At 34.8% G+C, this 26,856-nt stretch overlaps 2 protein-coding genes across 2 annotated transcripts; one reads left to right on the forward strand and one right to left on the reverse strand.

Moving 5' to 3' along the window:
- Positions 1-3,111: 3,111 nt before the first annotated feature.
- Positions 3,112-13,794, reverse strand: LOC121418623 (histone-lysine N-methyltransferase, H3 lysine-79 specific-like). The gene is made up of 6 exons (XM_041612599.1): positions 13,618-13,794; positions 11,250-11,726; positions 9,735-9,818; positions 8,692-8,802; positions 6,476-6,662; positions 3,112-5,128 (listed from the first exon to the last, which is right to left on the reverse strand). Exons 2-6 carry the CDS (start codon positions 11,625-11,627, stop codon positions 4,896-4,898), a joined length of 993 nt encoding a protein of 330 aa, XP_041468533.1. The 5' UTR covers positions 11,628-11,726; positions 13,618-13,794; the 3' UTR covers positions 3,112-4,895.
- A 4,000-nt stretch (positions 13,795-17,794) lies between these two features.
- Positions 17,795-26,155, forward strand: LOC121417975 (multiple coagulation factor deficiency protein 2 homolog). The gene is made up of 5 exons (XM_041611682.1): positions 17,795-18,024; positions 21,450-21,648; positions 23,330-23,413; positions 24,383-24,522; positions 25,947-26,155. The coding sequence occupies exons 2-5, from the start codon at positions 21,470-21,472 to the stop codon at positions 26,060-26,062; spliced, it is 519 nt and encodes a 172-aa protein (XP_041467616.1). The 5' UTR covers positions 17,795-18,024; positions 21,450-21,469; the 3' UTR covers positions 26,063-26,155.
- Positions 26,156-26,856: the final 701 nt, after the last annotated feature.

The raw sequence follows: 26,856 nt of genomic DNA on the forward strand, positions 1-26,856 counted from the left end.
TTCAGATGGAAAATAAAAAGTAATTTCTTTTCTAAGCAGTTAAGGAATCAATTGACCTGTTATATCAATGAATCAAGTGCAATTAAAATATACAGCTTTTGTCATCAACCCATGAAGCAGTCCCTTTTTTATATTTGGAGTGGGGTGGTCTTCTTAAGGTTCAAGGCCTATGATCTTTTTTTTAAATACTGTCATGAAGTAGTTGGTCATGCCTACCAAGCTTCCAATAAGTGCATTGTTGCAGGGGGACCCCTGAACGCCCTCTCCCAATGATTTTTCAACTAGCTGAAATAGTAAAGTGAAAAAAAGAGGGGGGGGGGAGGAAGAAAAATTAAGGAAAAGGAAATGTTGATGAGAGGCCTTTCTGTCATGAAATTGTATAATACCCCAAATATTTAATAGAGAATAAAAAATGTCATAGGTCATCACAATGTCCTACTGCTGCACCTGCCTTATATGTGAAGTTTAAAAATAAAATCTTATCAAATGAAAAAAAGTATAATCTTATCAAATGAAATTAATGAGATAATTCTAACTTTTTTTGCATTAACATATCACCTATCCCCTTTTATTGTAAAGCTAGCTTTACAAAAAATCAATAATCACACAATTTACACACACAAGTCTAAATACATCTATATATTTTATTGATGGAAGAGTCACTCACACCAGTCTGTATAATACAGCACATGCATGCATCAATATAACAATCTCAAATCAATTATTGTTCACAACATACAAAATATAATGAGTTCAGTATTTTTTTTAAAGTCTCATGTAAAACATGTTACACAAAATAAATATCAAGGCTAGAAAATGGAAGGAATTTCATATTGCTAGGAATATGTGATGATATGGCATTCAGGAAATCTGACTACGCAGATCATGCTTACAAAGTGCATTTATATATTAATGGCAGCGATTGAATCATTTTAATATATGCACCTGCAAATGAATTCATTATTTATTCATTATTTATTCATTTTTACTCTATTTTCATTGACATATTCAATGGGTATTTTTCTCCTGAATGTAATCCAACATGAGAGAAGATGATTAATAAATTTAAATGAACTGAAGTGAATGGAACATCATATAACATACAACAAACATGATAAACTAAAACTGCTTTGCCCATGTGGGATTATAGACACATTACAATTAATATATATATATAAATAGAACTCTGCATTAATTTTCTCCATGGGTATTCCGAAATAGGCATGAGTAAATGAATGAAAACATTAATACATGTAAATAAATGAACTGACCAGAAAAAATAAATGTATTTTGGGGTGGAGTGGAAGAATAGGATTTCAAACTCCCTTCTCTGTCCTAACTAAACAAAACACTCTATATTTCAATGCATACAAAGAAAGGTTTAAACCATCATTTGCAGTAATATTATTATTAGGATATATATATATATATATCTGATGACATCGCAAAAGCATGCATTCTACTTACTACTTAGAGTGAGCAAATGTTGCTTTTGTCAATGATGGTGCTACAAAGTGATTTTTTTTATTACAGTGTGAATTCTTGTGAGGCTACATGAATATTTCTGATCTAGTCAAAATTTAGTATTCAGGTTAGAAAAAACACAGCTTATGCTTAACTGATTAATTGACCTACAGGTTGACTAAAGTAAACCTTACTGTATTTTGGAAAAAATATTGTCAGTCAAATGACACAAGGAATGGCATAGAAGTGATATAAGATAAGCATACACACACCTTCTTACCTCCGCCAAATGGAGAGGCTAAGATTATACAATAAAGATTTGAAAGATGGATGATTTCAATTTTCAAACTGGTTGTTTTGAATACATACATAAACTGTTCACATTTTCCCTATGAGGGGCAGGGATGTCACCTGCAACCCCCCCCCCCCCCATTCCACCTCTGGTCCCTGGTATATAGAAATGCTTACAGGAAAAACAAATAGCACTGTAGTATGCAATATTAATAAGCAATTACAGGTTACATTCTTTTGACACCCTTACAGCTGTTTGCATAGATCATTGTATGAGGCTTATTGCAGATACACTCCTCTGATATCACACATCAACAAAGAAATCATTTCCTTAGCCAGGTGCAATCATGAAGATGAACTTTAGATATGCACTACTGTGAATATGAATAGTGAATTAGTAAATGATAGAACTTCTTGCCTTGAATCCTATTATATTTCTAAGATTACCCCCCCCAAAAAAAAAAAGGTGAATGCATAGAATTTCAAAAAGGGAGATAGATATCTGAGAAAAACTTTGCAGGAAGGAGAAAATACACAACGTCAAAAAAAAACACAATGAAATTGAATATTAGTTCTCTGAACAGGAAGAAATACATGAGAATATATCATGCTACAAAACATGAAATTGCATTCTCATTGGAAGGTTCGCTATTCATAAAATAATTTCTATTTAAATAACATTCAATTGCTAAGTGTAATCTTATTACTTACTTTCAAAATATTACCCCACTCCATCCATAGATATAACAATTGGGCATACCTTTCTCAATCATGCTTGAATCATGAATTTATGAGTTGAAAACTAATAAATGAATATGTAGGTGTTTATTTATCCTCTTTGATAATTAAGTTATTCGTAATAGCTTACCATACTTAATTTTTTTTTTGCATGTGATCAGAAAAAAAAAAAATAATTCATACTATAAAACACTGAATTATAACGTCTATCAATTCAGTCAAATAAAACATTTACATAAAAAAGAAGATAATACAGATAAACAAACAACTGAAAAATACATCACTACCCATTTTTGTTTCTGGAGTGTTAAAATGGCTTTGTACCTCTCTTTTTTTTGGGGGGGGGTTCACAATCAATCTTTCAAGTGATACCCTGTTCAAACCTAAGCTTTCTATCTCCACAAAATCTTAAACCACTTACTATATTAAATAAAAGGCAATTTCATTCATGGCGGTCATCATCCTACTACCATAATTCCATATGTTTTCACTTTACTTGTACTTCAGTCACATTTTCCCTATTGCAGCCATACGATAAGGAGAAAACAGCCATTTTAACATTTTTGTATCAGCTTCAAATAGGTGATTTGAATAAAAATGAATAAAAAGGCCGTTTTCGACTTGCCATATGGCTGCCATAGGGGAAATATGACTGAGGTATCATATACATGTAGGTTTAGTCATCCTAAGTCAGCAGTGATATACTTTACATATTTCTAAACAAAGCCTCTGTCAAACTACAATTCACTCATCTGAAATCTTTAAATACAGTGAGAAAGTTTACATGTAACTGAAAGACTGATATAATCATGTTCTTGATGTACATTAACAGATTATTGATGGGGAGCATATCATCAAGTCTTCAGTGAGTTTTCTCACTGATTTTTCACTCACTAGTTTGCTCCCAAATAATGATTCTATGTAGCTTATAACATATATTGATGAAAATCACTGACATAACTATTAATGAAACACTACAACTTTTCAAACCAAATATGAGATTCTTCCTATGAATATCCAAGTAATTTGTTATATTGAGACACATAATTATTACTCGTTATACTAAGAATATATAGCAGTGGTAAGGATTCAATGCAATACATTTGGACGGTATGTCATTCTAATATACATGTAGCACCATATATAATGGACGGATTCACATTCAACGGTAAACAGCATAATATAGGCAGGCACTAGGAAAGCTGCATTCATTAAAGTCCATTTCCAAATACACACATGTAAAGTAATAATATACACTTACACATTTTCAATGATAAATACTAGATGTATTTTGTGACTCATATATATATATGAATCATTTTGATAAGACACACATTCTTCAAGCACTATCTAGAGTAATTGCCCTAGCTCGTTTTATATGAAGCCTTCAACCTGTATACCTGTGTGTGGAGAGTAGCAAAATATAGTATTTTGCTCCTGCTGTTGTAACATGTATTGAATTACAAGAGATGTGACCTACAATCTGATGGAAAATCTTATATCAATTTAATTCCATCTAAATATAATTTGGAATGATTTTGATGTCATGAAACATTATAAAAAAAATCTAAGATTCATCTCACAGAGCAGAGAAGAGCACTTGAACCATGGACTACAATTTCTTATCGACCTCCAATCCTTTAAAAAAGAATGATACATATCAATTTGATAACCTGAAGTGATGTATGTTTGGATGACGTAAGCCCAACGTCAATAAATGTTAGGATGATAATTAAAAAATTTCATAAATATTTTGTTCATGAGGTCCTTTTAAATTAAAACATATCTAATCTCAATGGAATAATTTCTTTGAACAATTGCATCGTTGGATTTATGCAAATTCAACCTGAAGCTGAGAAGAGTATATGATATTGTCATAAATAGTTTGTACTTTATGAATGATACTGAATATTAGCCGAATACAGGTATAGTATGTAGTCACTGCAGACACTGCAATGTGATCTTCCCAAGTTGCATATAGTATAAATGTCATGGTACATATATAGAGTGAAATACAAAAATAAAAACCACCATCTATTTCAAACCTCTGATATTAAAGGCAAAAATCGAAGGAGAGTAAGCTATATAATCCCATTCCAGAGAAATGTTGCAGCTTCGCACCATCAAAGATGTCCCAAGGTTGTATTTAATTGTTCAAACTGAATATCATGTAGCGTTCCTCTGCGACGAGTCATTCTTGTGCAATGGCAAAAAACCTTGTCTTTGATCTTCCTCATTTCATCCAAGGTAAAAACACAGATGACTAAGGCTCTGAACGGCTTAGCTTAATGTCGATTGAGTAACAGGTATTGGTATCTGAAAACTAGTGAATATACTTCTAGCCTCTTGTATATTTAATGCTGTCAGCATACAGTCAAAGACACCTCTTCACAAGTGTTTCCCTATGTGTCAAAGAAATCATCTTTCCCTGCAGCCTGACCTGCGCCATATGCTTTGCTAGTCCATCCTTGATTCTCATCAGAGTCTGAACCATAGTCAAGGCTCTTGTCAACCCTTGGTCCATCCGTATGTATCTTCTTAGTGGGACTACTCCTTCCGTTATAGATCCTCTCTGATGTTGTAGATGCAGATCCGAGTGCAGCATTGTTATCCCCATCCAACCAGGAGTCCACATCTGCAACAACAAACAAGAATAAAGTCATGTATTTATGCTGATACATATCACAAGTAAATTACATTTAATTATAAAAACTTAAGCTTAACTTCACCCGCCAAAAAAGATTATTTGAATAAAAGAAGATTTAAAGAATAATGCTTTAAATACCATCCAAATCAGATGTAAAATGAGAAATTTATGACATTTTAACATTTTGTTTAATTTCACAAAACAGTTTTATGCACATTCTTGTGAGTATGCAAATGACTTTTTTTCTGGAGTAGACCCCCCCCCCTAACAAAATAATTAATAGAAGAATGGACTTTCATCACATTTAGCATGAAAGTTATTGAATAAAAAAAGTTTATTCAAACTATATTGACGATCATGTCTGTAACCACACTTGCTGTAACAAAATACAGTGATCGATGTGGCGGTGCACAGTAACACAGCTTTTCTCAATCTGACACAAAAATCTATATAAAGAAATATGCTGTTGAACCATAAACTTAACCCCCTGCCCATAAAAACTGTAGGGGAAGGCGGAGTAAGTTGTGACACTTTTTGCATTTTGCATGTTAGAATTGATATGACTAATAATATTGTAGAAATTAGTACCTTGCCTTTAAATTTGATTCTTGGGCGATATTTTTCACCTATATATAACTTTCTACCCCCACACAGAAAGTCACTGTGACCTTTGAAAAAACGATGTCAAATGGCTCAACTTGCCCCATCCGTGGGGTAAGTTGAGCCAATGTCAATTTTTTATTTAAAGTCTTTTCACTTGCTTATTCTCTATAAATACTAACATCCTCTGAAAGTAAAAGAACTGTCATGTGAATTTGCTTCTTTCTGCCTGCATATCAATGGCTTTTTAATGTTTTTTTTTTTCATTTTTTATTATACATCACAATAAGACTTGCCCCATGTTGGCTGGCTCAAATTACCCCAGTCCGAACTTCATGCGATATTTTCACATACACACATATCTTATGCATCCATCATGTAAAAGACTATGACAAGAATGAGAATCCATACCTGGATTAACAATATGTTCTTTATTATATTTAAAAACGTGTGTGGGTAAAAAGCACTGATCTATTTCACACCCTTATTTACTTTTTTGGCTGAAATTCGTATTTTTCCCTCTAAAAAAGTACTTTTTGTTTCAAAGTTGAAAAAATGTGGTGGGGTTAAGGGTTATGTTAATGGGTCATCAATAGTTCAATACATGACACCACCACAATGTCTGACTCATTCATTATTGCCCTGGGGTGGGGGCTCAACTTGCCCCTATGCTCAACTTACCCCGCCTTCCCCTATTTTTCTTGAAGTCTATTACAAGATTTCAATCATGCTTACCGTCTTCTGCATTGAAAGTTTCATCCTTCTCTACATCAAAGTGATTCTCCTCATTCTCCTCCTCCCTCATCCTTCTAGCTCTCTCCTTGGCTTGCTTGGCTCTCAGTTCTCTCTTCTTCTGTTTGGCAATGACATCAGCCTGAGCCTTGGAACGGTTCTTGCTGGCAGAATCTATCTTTTCTTCAAGCTATAAATTAGATATTGAGAAAAAGAGGATTTACCTGTTTACCATCATACACTTGTAGAACAAAGCTGGAGATTAAGCAAGAAACTGGTATTAAATAATACATGCATCCCCAAAAGAAGTAAATCCATTTTCAAGGACATACATGTGATATCAAAATCATCAAAGATATATTTTGGTTTCAAATTTGAAAATACTAGAACGAATGAAAACTATTCTTTGATTTGAGATCAAATACTTAGTGGATTGGTCACAGATGGCATCATTAAAAACAGATACTCCACACAAACGGTTTGTGCAAAGAGTCATAATTGAATCTGCATTATACACTCATTTACAGATTCAATAAAAGAATCACATCAATAAAGTTGCTAATGAGCCATCCACTTTGTTTGATAAGTAGTCACATCCTATATAAACACTGACAAACTTTTCTAAGCATCTTTATTTTGACAATGAAATTTAAACTTCTGCTCATCAATGTACACACAATGTGTATTATATTGCATGTACATGTATGTATGTATCAAAATGAAGTCAAACTGAACATTCTGACGTATATGAAATGTCACAAATCACTGGAATATGCTGGAAAATTGAGCAAGAATATTATTTTCTTGTTATCCAGAACACACAGTAAATATACATTTAAAGAATTGACATAAGAGCAATGAATGTACAATCCAGGGATGTAACTGGAGTTTTGTATAAAAACCTGAAAATGCGAAGCGGATCGAGCGAAGCTCTCGCGCCTTATGGCCGGGGGTCCATGGGCAACGCCCCGGTGGGGGTCGGGGGCGAAGCCCCCCGAAGCCAGAGCATTATTGCACATTTGGGGCCACAGGAGAGGCCATTTCAGGGTTTAAATTGATCTGATCACTTCAATATAAAACAGTCCAAGGCTCCAAGCAACGTTTAAACCCGCGTCTACATGTCGCGAACGATGTCCTTTTGACACGATGTACGGTACCATCCATTTTCAAGCGAGAACGAATTTAAAAGTACTGTCAAATTGCAAGTTACAATTCAAACAAATTCGCGAATTCTTGCACAAAAAATATTAAGCACCGTAAAAAAATGTAATGCTGATCCGATCACTTCAATAACAAAATTATCCAAGCAATGTTTAAGCTGTTAATTCCGAGTTAAGTCACAGTCCGAACGAGAGGTTGGCAAACAAAATATGTACGGCACATGTGCATGTGTTTGTGTGTGGAAATTGCGATCCAGGGTTCACTTCCGCATTCAAGCCAACTCGCGACAGCTCGACCATCAGAATTTCAGACAGCGAGCGTTCTGTGCATTGAATACTGTAATTACGGTCAGTATACTGACCGTAACGTAATCAGAGCGAATTTCTCAGTAGCCGAGATGTCGCGATTCACGTGGCAAGCAAAGCACATGTACAAAACACATTGGCGATCGATCGTCTTTTTTAGAACGTGCCGATCGTGAAATTTCGAAGGGGCCGGGTTTTCCGGCAACTTTCGAGGGAGGGAAAACCGGAAAAGTTGAGATTTCATGAAAATACCGGAAATCCGGCAATTTCCGGAAAAGTTACATCACTGACAATCCTTTTCAATTCACTAGTTGTTTGAACGTAAACATAAAGGCATCTTTGTTTTTTGTCTCACCATAAACAGAAAGATAAATAAAAATATGATTATTTTTCAGCAGCACTGGATAATTTAAAATCAATATTTCTGTGTGATATAATGCTAAAATATGCGACCTGCATTTTATAGAAGTCATATTATATTGGCGAGTGTTCAACTTTGGGTCAATAAAAGCATGCTTGTGCTTCAAGCTTTTAGATAAGTGAGATACAGATCCTCTCCATGAACATTTAAACAGTCCCTTTTCAGTATATCTGGTTATTGAGCGTGCTTCTAATTTTTAAGCGAAATATAATCTCATATTTTTTGCATTTTCCTAGGAATACCAAGCCAAAAATTCATATTTTATTTTGAAACAAAATAATCTTTATTTTTCTATGTGATGTACACAAGGTTATTATGTATCGTAACCATACCTTCGTCTTAACTTCTGCACTCTCTTGGAGTTTTCCAAACTCCCTTGCAAGTATCAGCTGTTTCCGTCTTCTTGATGATGTCTTTGAACTCTTACCTCTTTCTTCAAGGACCTGAAGAGAAAAAGTGACAGGCATTCAAGATTCACGATTCAAGATAATTTATTGTCATGCATAAGAATACACAAAATTCGCTTTCGGGTATAAAGTTACAAACATGAATACAATAAAAAATGGCTAAAATAATACATTTGACAAACAATCATAACTGTTAAAATATGTATTGCACAACTGTACGAGAAGAAGAGAGAGAAGGAAAGGGGGAATATGAGCTCATAGAGGATAGAAGAGAAAAAATAGAAGATATGAAAAGAACGATACATTATCTAATGCTCTCTGGCCGAAACAGGCAAACAGGTGTCAAAGACGTACGACTGGCACTGTACCTCCAACCCGCAACCCCCACACCAGAGTATCCATCTGTCGTGACCGCAATCACCATTAGCATATTGCTAATTTTGGTGAAAATTTCCTAATATGGTAGTGGAATGTTGATATCAACCCCGTTTTAAAAATATAATAGGAAATATTGCTCTTCCCATTATTCATTTAATTTGTATTCAGCTATATTGACTAGGGTCTGGACCATTATGCAGCCAATATGTGTGACAACTTAACAATGCTAGGAATAGTGTTGAACTTGCTGTACCATTTATTCAAGGTTAAAAGATAAATCACCTCCATTTTCCTGCCGCGCCTCATCACTCATCTCACTTTATTACATCTCTGCAGTCTGCATCCTGTACGACACATATCATTTTCACCTTTAATTCAACCACAGACAACATATTTTTGCTGGATATATATTTTTTTAACAAGACTACCCAGTAGTACTTCATTATTACCACAAAACAAATTGAAGTTCCACGTTTCATGGCCAGCAGGTTAAAAAATGTTGTAAAAATTGATAGTTTTTCTCAGCATAGAATTACCGAGCAGCACATCAGTTTAATAGACTTTTTTATAAATTGTGCCTAATAATATACCTGTCTTCTTCTTTCTTCACTCTCCATCAGTTTCTCCTGAATCATTTCTGCAGTAAGAGTTGGTTCCCTTTTGATTTCCAGTTTCTAAGAAATATGTGAAGGAAGAATGAAAATATTACAAATAAAGATTACAACTGGAAACAACCTCTTTTTACCAAAATTAATGAAGGGCAAACTGTCTTACTGTCCACACCTCCATGTGTAAGTAAGTTATCACAGTAAAGTACACATAAGATACTTGACCATTGTACATGAGCCAGATGGACCAAATAGATATCAGTTTCTAGACAAGTCTCTGCTCTATTCTTTCATTGTTTGACAAACCCTTTAATGAACAAACATCATGTTTGCTTTAACCAAGCACTCCCTTCGAAACCAAGTATCGGCCATTGATGTTTAATTGAAGCTTGCAGACAAGATATAATGGCATCAGGCATCAGCTACAAATATCAATACTGTATTTGCAATTTATTGAGGAAGACATATGACATCGCAACTTAAATATGTTGTATTCTTTAAATGATGATCTCCATGTACATTAGTGAGATTACAAGTGATTAATAATCATTGAAGTGTAATAAATGAAAAATAATATATAACCACATTTACTGATTATTGAACCATTATACTCTTCTGATGCTTACCGGTATTTTAAGCAATATAAGCATGAATGATTGATGTTTCTGTTAACATCCTAAAATAAGTTTCATCCTTGGCTTTTGCCTAGCATAGATTTTATGATTTAAGTTTTCTTGAATGTACGTTATCAGGACACCAGTATTAACACAACAGTAGAGGTACGCCATAATTTTTGTTTGTTTGCCCTAACCTGACTGACCCTTGTCAAACCAGTATACCTTTAGTTTTTTATTCAAATTTGAACCTTAAAAAAATCCTTGTTTTGCCTATATGTGGCTTTCTTATTTCTTCAATGGTGTGGTGTGGACCTAGCTTTCTTATTTCTTTTTTTTAGTGGTGTGGTGTGGACTGGGTGGTAGAATATGAATCCATGATATGGGAAGGAAAACATAGAAAAAACACAAGAAAAAACAAGACATTAAAAAATGTCTGACCCCTTTTTTAACCTCTGTTACAGCAAATTATGTTTAGGCATAATGTCCAAAATGTACATGTGATCTTATCAAGAACATAAGTTCTAAAGCGGCTAAAGTGCAATTTCACTCAAAACCAAAAAATTGATATCAAAACATTGTTCAGCAACTCCAGCTATGATTTAGCCAATAATTCAAGTATGAAAATTATACCAAAAATATAAGGACAGTGATTTCCATTACCAACATTATGAGAAATTCTGTTTTAGTTTGAATCTGAATTTATGTGAAAATTCATTAAACTTTCTTTATGACAAAACAGAATTTTCATTATCGAGTCTGAAACAGAATAACAGGTTTCCAGAAATGGAAATGGTCATTTTTTTTTGTTCACATCAAATGTGTAGATTAACCCCCTCTTTTAATCTTCACTGGATGAATTCATGCAACAATAAAAACTCACCTGTAATCTTCTGGGTGGATGTCTTGCAATAATACTATCTCCTTGATTCTTAGTATTGTCAACCATCACTTCAAAGGCCAAAGCCTTTGTGGGTGAGACACGAGATTCAATAGATGACTTTGCCTCATTATTGTTCAATTGTGAACTTGATTCAAGATTAGCAGCCTGTCTCCTTCGACCATCAGAAGTCTTTGCACTGTCAATGCCACTATCTCTACAGGAGGTACGACTGTCTGCTCTGTGTTCTTCATTGTCTCTCAGCACACTCTCGAGGCTTTTATTCCTTGGTATCGTTTTGCTTCCTGGTCTAGAGTTACTGTCCAGAGTTGCCAAGGAATTACTCTTACTGTTCGTTGGAGTAGAGTTTCCGCACCCCATCTCGCTCTGAAGAGCAGATTGAAATTCAGATTTCGAAATCTACTTCTTTTTTAAGAGTCAAATGACAGCCACATTATGGAGATCAATCAGAACATCACCCTGTTAAGTGTAAAAGAACAAGAAATTAAGGTCTGATTCACTGCCAAGATTTAATTTGTAACTGAGATCCATTCAGAATCAGCAGTGAAATTCTAACGTGAGGAAATACATGTAAATGTAGGTATCAGTTTTAAGTCATGACATTAATTTAGAGACTGAAAAGACCCTTGAACATGAATGAATGAGCTTCGTATTCTTAAAATCTATAGATGCCTGGTAATTTCTTATTTTTTGCATCAATTACGTATTACAATTTGATGAAGTGGTACATGTAACTCACTGTTCCAATACTATGGGACTGAACTTGACAGTTCATGAGCATGGGAGTGCAGCATACACAAAACATCCTCTGAGGTAGGTCTACACACTAGAGTAGACCAAAGATTCCATCTCTGTTTCTCAGTTGTTCCACTGGCTCCTTAATTTTTTTTTTAATGTTTAAAAACTCCTCCCTTAAGAGGCTGATTTCAGCTCTCTAGATATACACTTAAATGTCGTAGATCTGGGCCAGCACAGCTCACAGACTAATGTAAATTTTTACATGTGTTGCAATACTTGCATATGGTTATGAAAGGAAACCCAAGCAGAGCTGCCAACCTGAACAAGAACATTTCAGTACTTTAAAGGCTGAAAATCAGTATTTTGGTGAGGAAATTAGTATTTTCACAGGAATACCATAGGACAACATATACTTAAACTTTAGAAATCAGTATTTTGCATGAAACCATCAGTATTCTTCTCTATTTTCAGTACTGAATACGGAAAATCAGTACTACCTGGCAGTTCTGCCCAAGACAGGGGACCATCTTCATCAACTGGAAAGGTCCCTTTGATAATCTCTGAAGCTTCACAATTATATAGATCTGAGGGCCATCTTACAAAGAATTACAATCGATCCGGTTCTATGGACGGCCAACAACGTCAACATCTAAACATGCAAATTTGTTCAAAATGACTTCAAAATAGGATGTACATTCATACATTTATCGTTCTCTTGAAGATTCATGGTGATTCTCTTTGCTTTAAGGAGATTGTGGGAATTCCTAGTTGAAAAAAAAATTATGACACTGATGAATTTCCATAGAGATATGATTGATTGGATCAATCATATCTCTTTGTAAGACGGGGCCCTAGAATAGACTAGATCTATACCCAAAGGCGACAGCAACTGCAGTATTTTGTTAATCTATCTGCACTTCAAAACTAAAAATAAACATTACAAGTACACATGTAGAATCTAGATCTACATGCATAAATGGCGCTGAATTAAGGAAGCATTTAAAAAAATCACCACTAGCAATTATTATAACAAAGTTTTCAACATTTAACAAGTTCAAAATCAAATCTAAGTTTTCAAATCATGTTCTGAACTTAAGAATAGATGCGAGATCTTGGCCTATGTTTAAATTAAACTTGACTAGATTCTAGTTCTAGCTAAATTAGATCTAACATAAGAGTTCTATTCTAACGTTATTTGTTGAATCTGTTAGGAGTCTGATGCCTGAAATGCAGAATGGTGAACATCACATCTCGGATTTCACATTCACATTTTACTGATTTTATTTTAACAGCCACTGCCAAAGACAAAATGCCGGTACCGGTACAAAACAAATGAATAGATCTAGACTAGGGATCTAACGTTGGGAATAGCTAGATCTCGAACTAGATCAGTAATTTTAAATATCTGTTGTATCTTTCATAATAAGATCGAAACATGATGCACAGCCAGGCACAGCGCAAGGTCAGTCACGATCACGTCAGCATTGTCACTGCCGCATCGACCGAGATACTGGGTGAAGCCAGCCCGCCAGGACCGGCGACTTATTTGGAGGACGAGTGGAACGTCACATCAATGAACGGTCAATTACAACCTAAAAGTAAAATATCTCACCTCTTATAATTCCATCAGGTACAGATGGGATATCTGTGGTAATCAATATTTTCTCCAATAACCTGCCAAGAAATCTTTGGAATCGCCTCCCCAAATTTCAGGCTTTTCAGCAAAAAATAATCCACCAAATCGATGAGAAGTTCTCGTAAAACTTTACAAACTCTATTTACCATAATTGGACGATTCCATTTATTCTTAGGTGTTGGAAAATTAATATCATTTGATATATAAATCTTAAGCGCAATAAAGTTAATTTTCCTATAATGATTTAAATAAATATACTTTAAAAAATATGCTCCATAATTTAGTTCAATAGTTAGAATGTTTATAACTATTTATTTTAAAACGAACTTTACACTCGAGCAAAGACGCTTTCACCCCCTCTTTCAATTAACAACATGACCGCGTCTGGTTTCTAAGCAACCATTATCCAACTTTTACTTCATAGTATGTAAGGTGTCAGCTTCATTGGAACACGGTGTGACTTAGGCGATGTGAAGCAATGGAAGGGGGGGGGGTAGAAAGAAAGACCTCAGGGGGACAGAAAGGGGAAGTGAAAAAGGTTAAGGGAAGTACCATGCAGGGGAATGCACTTTTAAAGATTTTCTTTTACCATAAATTATTCTATTTCAAGGTCATTAGGCTATAAAGGCCTGCTTCGAATTCGATCGAGCTGTCATTGCGTTTGTCAAAAATTTCATCTCGCACTTTAATTGTTCAGTGAGAAACATGCCAGGTGGGTGTTTCATAAAGCACAACTTTAAGTGGAACAAAAACGAGTTGTTGTTTCGATGATGGTCTGTCAGATGTAAAATTCAGTAATTTTTTTAACATCCAATTTAAGAGTAAAACCCATTTCCATAATTATACAAAAGAAGTAAAAACAATAACAACGAAAAACACTGTCCATATCCTGTAAGTGATTGCATATTAATGATTTTGAATTCCTAAACGTTCGCAAGGAAGTTACCGGTGCGAATTTGAAAACACTACTCAGCTATTTTAATTTGATCGTTCTTTATAAATGTTTAAATGAGATAACTATGAAATCGCGTGCCATTAGAATTAAATTGAATTAAGTATTTAGCTATTTAAATGCTCATCTCATAGGTCACTCAAATTAGTTGCAAATTGAATTATTACATCATTAAATCGGTTGAAATTTTGACGAAATTGGACGGGAAAACCTATATTATATTTTATGGTCTGAATATAAAAATGTTAAGATCGTGATTCCTGTTCGTTTTGCGCCTAAAAAATAGACGGTGGAAGCGGGGGGGGGGGGCGTATGTGAGGAAGGGGACAGGGCACTAGCGTACCTACGGGGGGCAGTCTGCCCCCCTGACGAGCATGAAGACCTTATTTTTTTTTTGGCTTGTCAAATTTTTGGGCGGACGAATTTGCCCCCCCCCTGTGAAAAATCCTAGGTACGCCACCCCCTCCCCATTTTAAGGTGGGGGAAGTCCCCTGTCTTTCTTCTTTTCTCAGTTTCTCTCTATATCTTTTCTAATCGTCACTTTTAATGTTAGTATATCAAGAATGCATCCGCCGTACCTCGCGCTTTTCTAAGATCTTTATGTAGATAAGTATATATATATATATATATATATATATATATATATATACAGTGCAGGGTGACCAGATTTCACAAAATGATATACGGGACAATCGACAAAAAGGATCAACAAAGATACACATTGTAAAGAATTGAAAGGGAGGGTAAACGAAAGAATGAAGGAGAGAAAGAAAAGACAAAAGAAAAGAGATGAATTGAAAAGAAATAAAGAAAAAAATAACTGAAGGGGAAAAAGAAGAGAAAAAATAAAGAAAGTTAGAATAAAAGAAAGAATAAAAGAGAGAGAAAAGGTTTCCCTCATTCTTTGAAATGAATATAGAAAGAAAGAAAGAAAAAAATAAAGGAAGGGAAGATGAATAAATGTGTGAAAGACAAAATAAAGGAGAGAAAGGGAAAAAATAAGAAAAAAGGGTGGAAAGAACGAATGAAGGAAAGAAAAATGTTTCTTTCATTCTTTGGAAGAAAGAAACAAAGAAATTAGAAAACAGGAAGGAATGAAGGAAAACAAGGACGGAAGGAAGGAAGGTAAATAAATGATAAGGGAAAAGAATTAGAAGGAAATATAAAATAAATAATGAAAGAAAGGAGGAAAGAGAGGGAGGAAAGAATGAAGGGAAGAGAGAATGAAAGAAAAAGAAAATAATGGAAGGAGAGAAAGAACGAAAAAAGAGAGAAAGGGAGAAGGAAGCAAAGAAAAGTTTAAGGAAAGAAAGAATGAATTCAGGAAATAAAAAATGGAAATTTGATAAAGGAAAGTAACAGAAAGAAGGAAAGAAAGACAAATGAACAGAGAGAGAGAGAGAAAGGTTCAGGAAAAAAAGATCGGAAATAAAGATAGATGGAACAAAAAAGGGCAAGTAGGAAGGATATAAAGATGAACAAAGAATGTTACAAAAGAAAGAAAGAGGAAAAAAGTTCAAACTTCAAGCAAACAAAAAATCCAGTCATCTAACAAAAATCATATTTGGTGCTTTTTAATACACTTTTAGAATTTTGAAAAACTAAAATGTTTTAGATAATAAAATTTCAAAGTGAAACATTGTCAAATTTAAAAATTAGATGAAACATAGCGGCATCATACAACAAGATCTAGTTATGAAAACTCAATAATTTGTTCCACCGATTACATCTCCAAATTACAGTACATGTAGTTTGATTGTTATCTCTGCTTCGTCATCTGTTGGTCATTTGATGAAAATTCATCACTTGTTAATGTATTAACTATATTTTGTTCAATATTCTTAAATACGGGACAAATAGGCGTCCCGGGAAGGGTTTGTCGGGACGCCGGGACAAAGGAGCACAATACGGGACAGTCCCGGGAAATACGGGACGTCTGGTCACCCTGATACAGTGTGTATCAAAAAAAGTTTACACTTAGAAAAAATCCTGTAAAATTATACGTTTGTAATAGCCTGAAGATTTTTGCACATTTTAACATTGGTACAGATCCATTTAAGCAAATGACGATATAACTGTCGAAAAATATTTCCGCTTGAGTGAGCACCACTTACTTTTGAAAAGTTAGTGAAAAATTATTTGCGCAGAACTTTGAAATAGTTCTGCGAATAAAAGTAGACCTTAATCACGAAGAACACGTTGAACTTAGCTAGTAAAATTGATTTGAAGATATCTTTTACCGGTTTAATTTGTTTCCTTGCCCAAAACACTTCGAAGAGTGCATTGTGCCCCACCCCACCTCCCCCACACTACGAGGCCATCGTGACGATATTTGCTTTGCACTGTGATTTACATAAAATGGCTTAGGTTTGATTTTCATTTGGTTAATCATTGTCAAGCATGAAAAAGGTGTGGAGAAACAAATATTACAAGTATTAACTAAGAAATGTAATGTAAACCCACTTTAAATGATAAAAACTTAGTGAAAAAATGCTGGAGATGCCTGATATAAACTTTTGTTCAGCTTTAGTTATGTCCTCAGATCCAGCTGGCACAAAAAAGGTAAATGTTGTGCTTACAAGTGTTGAAATTTCAATTTGGGTGACAAAATTGTTACAAAATGCTTGAATGTAACTGTTTTATTTCAATTGACTAAAAGTGCAAGGGAAATGTAAGAGAAATGTTAAGTTTCGCCGGTTAAATTTGATTTCATCCTTTCCCCTTGGCATAGCGTGAAAACGAGCATTTCTGCGCAAACAGATTTCTGCGAGCTTTATAAAAACGGAAAGTGCTCACTCCTCAAGTGTACTACTACTACTACTACTACTACTACTACTACTACTTCTACACTTCTCCTATACTGCTGCTGCTACATACTATACATATTCCTCCTCTTCCCCCTCCTACCTACCTACTACTACTACTACTGCTACAACAGCGACTGATAACAATGTTATCATCATGTAAAACAATGAGAAGCAATGATCGACGTCTGAAAACTAACAGAATACAACTGTCATTAATTCAATGACAAATAACAATGGTGTAAAGTAAGGGTTGTAAACTTGAATGTCATGAAGGTGGTGCGCTGTACATGAACGGGCATATTGAACGCGAGATGGCGGACATGTCAATTAAGTCACAGCATCGGATTGATGGTAGGATTTCTTCAGATTTCGAATAATGAGATGCGAAGCTTCATTTCCTTCCTTCCATGCGCGTGTGCAGTACGGGAGTTCAACTGCAGGGATGCCTCGGTGCACAATGCTATCGTGTCTCTACGTGAGTGGTGCATACAATGCGTCTATCACAACACCGGGTCTCTCTCCATCTACGGTAGACAACAGATGCAGTTTGGCTTCTACCAACATATGGGATTGATGAAGAAAACATAACAATCTTCCAAGATAAACTTGCATAGAGAGGACAGGGTGAGTTTTGTAATTATTTCATATTTTCAAGAATCACAATATTGACATTGAAATCCGGATTGAAACCATATGGGATTCCGGTGTGAATTAGGCCTATGCGTATTCAGTATAATTTTGATGCTATCCGTTATACCTTAAGACATTGAATGGTGTGAACATCAGTGATATTATTTGTAAAATACCCAATAGTGCCGTGTAGGAATATACCTTTATATTCCCTCTTAGTTCATTCTAGCCATCAATTCGAAATGTCCATGTTAGCAGGTATGGTGTTTACGTATACGATGATATGATTGTAAAATGGTAGGCTACATACAGGCCTTGATTGAGGCATTGATCGAGTATTGTTCAGAATGATTATTTCACATTGATGGTAATACGTGTTCCCAAATTTACATGTGAATATCTGTCATAATGTCCTTTTGGAATGGGTTTCATGGAGATGGTTAGAACGACTCTTCATAAAGTCTTCCCCGGGACTTTTCCACAATATCAATGCCCGAAAGAACAATGAGTTCTCCAGGTCATTATAACAGACTATACGACGCTTAATAGTGCATCCACGCTATAATACGAACGGATTAAAATCCTTAGGAACAATCCCCTACACAAACTAGCCGATTTAAATCGAGGACATTTGGATTAAATGCGTCCAGGTCATGCTTTGTGACTGTGTGTGTACATGAGGGGGGGGGTCCGTTCCATTTACGCTTTTAGTTTTAGTTATATACAAAAATATATAATTTAATAATGAAAAAATATCCAATGACAAATTATGCATCATTCATTGCAATCAGATTCTCACACAATTAAATGCATTATGATACAACAAAAACAAAATTAATCGAGATATACATTTATATTCTGTTCCGAGGTACAGCCCATACGTAGAAATATATCTTTTGCTGGACAACGATTTTCGCACGCCTTCTCGATGAAAACTCTCTCGAAAATTTGATGTCATTTTACCTATAGTATGTTAATCATGTTACCATCATTAACAGGAAAATTAATTAATAAGAAATCCGCTAACTTTGTCAGGTGCCCATGCTGTACACAGGGACGGATCCAAAAGTTTCCAAAGAGGTGGGCAAATTTTGGTTTTCACCCAAAAATATATGCTTTGACTTTCAGTAATAGGGAGAGGGGCACAGTTGTGTAAGAATGATGGCATATTAACATTGAAAATATTGACTGTGGTTCTCAAGTGAGGGGGGAGGGCACGGGCCGGATGTGCCTCCACAAAATATGACCCCGGCGCAAAGGTTTTGGGGAAAAAACAAACCCTAAACACGTTTGGCTATTCTTGAAAAGAAAAAGGCTTTGGAAAAATACCTTAAATACGTTGACCCCGCAATTGACCAGTCTTTCAAATCCACCACTCTTTTTTTTTTAAATCGTTGCTTTTATAACGAGTGCACGCGCGGCCCGCGTCCAAAACTGAAAAAAATCCTTTAAAAGCATTTTTATGGTCACGAATGTGTACAGCAATGTATTTGACCCCCCCCCCGACTGAAATACTATGATATAATACAGTAATAATAATTTGTACCCTTTTTAATTAATATATATTAAATATTTTACAAATTTTACGCTTTATTTATGAAACCCATAGTCTCAAGTACAGTGCTTGTGATCCGCTGAATCTGCATGATGATGGTATTTTCCCAATTGATTTATGATTACGAAAAGAGGGAGAAAATACATCGTTTGTCATCTAAATTTATAAATTTATACATTGGTGCCATGTTTGTATGTTCGATTTATATTTCCAAATCTAGTACGCATAGACCTACCAGCATTCTTTGAGACAAATTGATTGTTTATTTTTTTACACAAATAAAGACCTTTGTAAAATAGAAGAAAATAATGAAATGAAATTAATATGATAATAAATTAATAATTGAATGAGATATTGTGAGTCTTGTAATGCATGTAGTCATATTTCATGATATCAAAGTACAGTACTGAAACAACAGGATAACGAATTTTTGACTCTGTAGAGAATGATTAACTGAATTCATATACTATATTCAACCACATAGGCAATAATGATTGGGGTTGATCAATATAACTCGCGGATTAATATCCGGAAACAAAGTAATTGTATCGGTCTGTGAGCATGCCATATGGCTTCATGATTTGGAGATAAGGCACTAGATAACGTGTTAATTTATGCATTACCGATTACTCCGTCTGATCGCATGTGGGTATGCATAAACAACACCAAGCTTCATAATATCCCACGGCGTAGAAAAGAGAAATAAAAAGAAACTGCAGATTTATGATGAAAATAATCTTGGCATCCCATCTATGCATCAACAGCTGCGACAGCAGAAATAGGCGTCAAAATACTTTCTTTCAAAAAAATATTATTTGAAGAATTTTTAATCTTTTAGAGACGAAATATTCAATACAAAATTATCACCATCCTAATTCATGCTCACCAATTATCTTTGTTATGATTATTATACAAATTATAAAATACGACCATGAAAGAAAATTCTTACAATACTATTGTTATCAATACCATTCTTATTATACCATTACTATTATTATAACTGTATTTACTTTTATAATTATTATTATATCACTATCATTCACAATGGACTGACTTATGATTGTCAGCAACTGAGAAACGATTAAGCCATATACCTCAACATGCATGGGGAAAGTGTGTGCATCATGCGCGTAAATTACATTTTAGGTTTACTGTTTGATTTTTGTTGTTGTTGCTAGTACTGGTTTATGTGTATGTGCATGCTCATGTATAAGTTCATTTTCGATACTATAATATGCCTCATATTATTGTTACAAAATATTTCGTTAACTATTTATATTATACAAGTACATCTGTACCTCATATTTAAAATCCTTGAGTTTTAAAAGTGTTTAATTTCTAATGATAAGCACAATACTGAATTTCATAATTTGCTCCTGGCGGTTCATTACAAGAAAATAGTTTGGGATTCGAGTTTCTCAATATCATCTCTCAAATTGTTCAAACTTCATTGAATATTGTCATAAATTTTGACATGTTATTCACAATATCAAATGTGTGTGAAACGATATACCAAAACATACATGTATACTACCCACAATTTCAGATTGTACACAAATTCAGTCGAATACAGGTACATACAGTGGTGCTATAACTAAAATTATTGTTAACCCCACCAGAAAATGAACGTATTTAAAAGTGATCAGGTTTTGCCATGCACGTTTAATCGTGAAGTCAGGTGATATGATATTACATTCAACACTCAGCATGTAGAAGTACATTTTCTCGTGGGGTTCACTCATTTTCAGCACAACTGTAGATGTGGGATGAAAACATACAAATTTATAAATTGCAGACGCTGAAATTTGTGCTTTATGCTTTACAACCATACAGAAAATCTCTTGTTTCTGTAATACGTTTGTAGGCCTATACAGAGAGGACATCATGGACCGACGAACACTGCAGAGTATCTTCTGGACAAGCACTATTTATCTCATCGCTTTTCTCTATATGGTTTCCATGGTAACATGTCATACGGCGCAGAGCAAGAACATCAACCCACATCACGATAATTCGGACCAGTCAAACAAATTCAGAGATCCAGAATTCGTCAGAAATAAAGAGTAGGTTAATATCAGTATTATCATGAATATAGTGATTTTAATAATGTGATATCACCAGGGGCGGATCCAACTTTCACCAATAGCGGGGGGGGGGCGAAAAATATTTCCATCAACATTTTTCATGACTGGCCGCTATAATGTGATTTTTTTTCTTTTTTTCAGGGGGTAATTTTAACTAAAGATTGAACGTTTAAGTATATGTTAGTTTTTATTGTTATAAACAAGATATCTCATGCGGTCTTAATATACAATGCAAGCGCGAAGCGTGAGCTCAAATTCTTGATATTTTATGTCCTTAGACCTGAAAATTCTGAGCAGTTTTTGTAATCATGAGCAAAGATATGTATCCAACTAAACAATGCGAGCGCGAGCCGAAATTTTGTTGAAGTAACGTGAAAAGGGACTCAATTAAGACTGATAATGAAGAGGATACAAGTATCACCAATTAAATAATGAGAGTACAAAGCGCGAGCTCAATTTTTTTGATATTCCGACCTGAAAACTGGACAGTCTATATAAGCGCGTTTTTATTTAAATAAAGAACAGGCTGTGTGTCCCAAACAATAAATGTGAGCGCGAAGCACGAGCTTAATTGTTTGATATACTGACATGATAAAGGAGTATTTTGACAAATTTTGGTAATAATTTCCAAAGAGGATAGATATCTCACAAATCAAACAAAGCGAGCGCGATATGTATCAACAATTTGTGTAAATCAAACAAAATAATGAAAGCTTGATGTGCGAGCTAACATATCGTATGCAAATTGATTTCAGAACTGGATATATTAAGTGCCATTTAATCTTCTTGGGTGGGATTTATTACATAGGCAAATAATGCGAGCGCGAAGCGCGAACAATTTTTTTTAATATAAAGTCTATTTTCCAACTCTTCCCCTCACCCTTTTCTTGTTTCCTTCGGTGTCTGTTAATTACTCATCATAGGTATAATACCTCTTTCTTACTTTTCTGTCTGTTTTTCATAGATTCTATCAAGTTAAAGAGTACACTTTTTCTGCAGGTTGTCAAAAAATAGGCGGGGCCGGCTAGGTCCCCTGCTGGATCCGCGCCTGGATATGCACAGGGGTCACAGTGGCAAAGCTGTATCGATATTAATATAGGGTGGGGAAATAGATGTTTATTTGCGGTATAGCTTGCACATAATTCTTTTCCTTCCTTTTTCATTTTCATTTTTCTTCCTCCGTTTTCTTCATTCTTATTTTATTCTCCTTCTCCTCTTACTACATCTTCTCCTTCCTCTTCTTCTCCACCCCATCCTCTTCCTTCTCCTTCTTCCCCACCCCTCATCCTTCCCCACCCCTCCTCCTTCCCCTCCCCCTCCTCCTTCCCCTCCTCCTCCTCCTTCCCCTTCTCCTCCTTCTCCTTTCACCAATTACTCAGAAAAAAACTAAACAAATAGTATTATTGAATGAGGCGCGTGATAGGACGACATTTTTTTCTTACTTTCCCCAATGTTGCTCTGACATTTTATAAATATCTTGAATGACCTTTCCGTTCATGTACTAGTATTGTAGATAATGAGTGATATTGTTTATGCTGGTCCAAATTGGAAACAACTAAAATGTTTTTAATATTTCATTAGTGTTTAAAAACCTAAAAAAAAATGCTTCACACGTTTTTATTGTATTCATACAAGCATACTTTAAATTCATCTTTTTTAGGCACGTCAAAGAACATTTAGAAGGACAAGTTGATACAGAAGAAAAGGAAATGACGGACGAAGAACTTGAGTTCCACTACTTTAAGTAAGTTGCACCTAAATATGTGTGATGATCACATCCAATTGGTTCGGATTAAAGCAGGAGAATGAGTGAAACATGACAAATGAAGTATTTACGAAAATAAATGTTTTGAGAGATTTCTTTAAGTTGTAAGCTCGTTTCATTTAAGAAAATTCCAAGGAATTGAAAAATGTCAGATGTAAATCTTTCACATAAAAATGAGTTTAATGGTTTGCTTTTCGATTTTTTCCTGATAATTGTATACATTAAGAGGAGTGAAGAGATAAGCCAAAATCTAAGGCTGTACATTTGGATATGAAAATCAATGGAATATTGTGAAGAAAATAGTTAATTAATATTCTGTCTCGCCTGCATAGCAGAGCGAGACTAAAGGCGCCGCTTTTCCGACGGCGACGGCGGCATCGTCAACACCAAATCTTAACCAAAGGTTTAAGTTTTTTTAATGTCATCATAACTTAGAAAGTATAAGCCTAGTTCATGAAACTTAGACCTAATGGTTATCAATTATTACTAAAAATCCTATCGGAGTCTCATATCACATGACCAAGATCAAAGGTCATTTAAGGTCAATGAACTTCGACCATGTTGGGGGAATTCGTTGATTTCCATCATAACTTTGACAGTTTATAGATCTAGTTAATGCAACTTGGATATGAGAGTAATGAAGTATCACTGAACATCCTTTGTGAGTTTCAGGTTACATGACCAAGGTCAATGGTCATTTAGGGTCAATGAATATAGTATTATTTATCATGTATAGGAATTGTGGGTTTTGTTTGTGAATAACTATTCAGCAGTTGCTTTTAAAAGTCAGCACAGCTGATACATTGAATGGCGTAATGCAGGCAAGACTGCCAGAGGCGTTACACTATTTTAATAAATGCTTTGCACACATACCTATCTGGAGATCAGTATATGAATATGCCTATATATACATGTCATTCGATATTCTCTCTTTCTCTCTCTATTCAGATTACATGATTTTGATAATAATACTAAACTAGACGGTCTGGAGATTATGGCAGCTATAAGTCACGTGGTACCGTTTGAACCTCCTGAAAAAGACATGTCAATAATTCAAATTGCAGATGCAAGGGTAAAATATTTTGCCGGTGAGTATATATCTTTTTTCAACAGAAAGGAGAATGTGGTATATCATTATCTACGTATAAGACTAAGCAATTTCCGACAAAATTAAAACAAAAAGTATACCTAATTATTTCTACTCCAGACTGAAAATAATAAAATAATAAACAAATCCCTGAAATGTTTATCAAAATGAGATAAAAATAATTAAGACCTTAAAATATTGCATTATTTCAGTGAAACAGTTTATTTTTGTCATCAATCAGCAACTCCCTACTTTCCCTTTTCATTTTTTTCTCAATTTATTTTATGTTCATCAATGAAGAAATAGGTACAGCAATGAAGTTATTACACTTCGAATAGCCAGATCCTAAATATATTTCATATTCATCAGACCATAAACTGGGTTTATATAAAAAAAAAAAACGTGGATTAATCAAAAAGTGGGGAAGATTACTTCATTACTTTGCTCATTGCATATTCACGATTTGCACAGAACTGCTCCACTGACATAATGCAAAACTTAAGATGTTACAATTCTTTATATTCTTTCATTATATTTTGATTAAAAAATATATAGTATACACCCTCACATTTTCTTCGGTATAAGTACAATTCAATATCATACTAGTTATTGCTCAATCTAAGCCCTTTACTTGATATAAACAAGAGATAGCGCTATTACACTTAATGCACCAGTGCCGTGCACCAGTGATACGGCACTGAAATACACAAGGGATGTTAAGCATTGCTCATTTTATGCTGGTTTCTCTCACTTTTCTGTATTAGGTGTAAAAAAACTGAATATCCTGTATTTCTTTCCATTTTTTTCTTTAGACTTTCACTGATTCACTAACAAAAATCAATACCCTCCCATTATACTAAACCTACGAATTACGGAAAGACAAAGAGATGTATTCCATGCATTCTTCTTTATATGATCCTGGAATATATAGTTTGAGATAAGAATAATTGATATTTGGAACTGGTACAACCCTTGCATTGAACTTTGGCATGCGACTCTTCGTTTCAATTCACACATTATCATAACTTTTTTATGTTCGGTTTAGCACAATTATGTTGTCAGATTCCTTTCTTGAATAAAAATTATATTAATGACGATGACGACGGACGACGATGGATGATGATGATAATGATGAAAATCTTGATTGCGGGCGCGTCGTGGTCTGGTGGTTCTGACTCTCGCCTCTCAAATGGCATGTTTTCTGTCAGCAAGAAATTTGTCCACACTGTGCTGCACTCGACCCAGGTGAGATGAATGGGTACCTGGCAGGATTGATTCCTTGAATGCACGAGCCTCGAAAGGCAGCTCGAGCTAAAGCCGGGGTGGTAAGATAACAATGCGACGCGGAATAGATTATTTTTGTATAGATGGCGCTATGCGTATGCCTATTATTATTATTCCAATATTTTTTTTTCTCTCTCCTAGGTATCATTGATCAAGTAATGTGGGATGATGACTTTAATCAGGATGGCTATCTCACCTATTTAGAATACGTCTTGTCAAGACGACGACACCAAGAGGATGATTCCAAAGGAATGTAATTCTTCTTCGGGCCCACACCAAAGTTTATGTTACTCATCTTTATCTTTTATTTTTAACCAAATCATTTCTGTTCTATGTTATTTGTATTTTTCTCTGCGTATTTGGCACTCTACACAACGTGGATTTTGCGCTTTACCCCCCCCCCCCCATCCCTGACATAAGGAATATCCAAGTGTGGTTGAACTTGGTGGGTGGGTTGGCAATTTTTTTTTTTCAAGCGGCTGGTTTGAAACTAAAATGCGGAAAACCCCAACTGAATATTATCATGGTGTGTTTTTTTCTTCATTTACGCCGATATAAAGGTCAAGTCCCCCCCCAGAAAAATGTCAATTAAAATCCATAGAGAAAACTGAGTCAAGCATGTCATAAAAATCGGATATAAAACAAGAAAATGCAAATTGCGATTGAGAGTTGATGATGCCCCTCGCTCACCATAATTCTTATTTTTTTCTTTAATCATTATTGTTTGAATTATACAGCATTTCAATTTTTACAGATTTGGCAATAAGGATCAACTTAACTGAACCATAGAATGTTTAAACAATGGTTCAAGGAGGAGTAAAACTTTGTTTTATATGACAATGAAAAAAATAGTTTATTAGAATAAAATACAAAAGCAATAGTGAGTGACGCCACCAGTCCGCTCATTTGCATACAGACCATGATGTGCATAATTATAACCGTTTTGTGAAATCTAGCAAAACTTCAAAATGTAAAAGCTTTCATATTTTACACATCCGATTTTGATGAAATTGTCAGTGTTATGCTTGTTGGATTTTCTCTTTTTATTCAA

This window comes from Lytechinus variegatus, chromosome 7 (genome assembly GCF_018143015.1).
Source record: "Lytechinus variegatus isolate NC3 chromosome 7, Lvar_3.0, whole genome shotgun sequence".
In the NCBI taxonomy this organism is placed as follows: Eukaryota; Metazoa; Echinodermata; class Echinoidea; order Temnopleuroida; family Toxopneustidae; genus Lytechinus; species Lytechinus variegatus.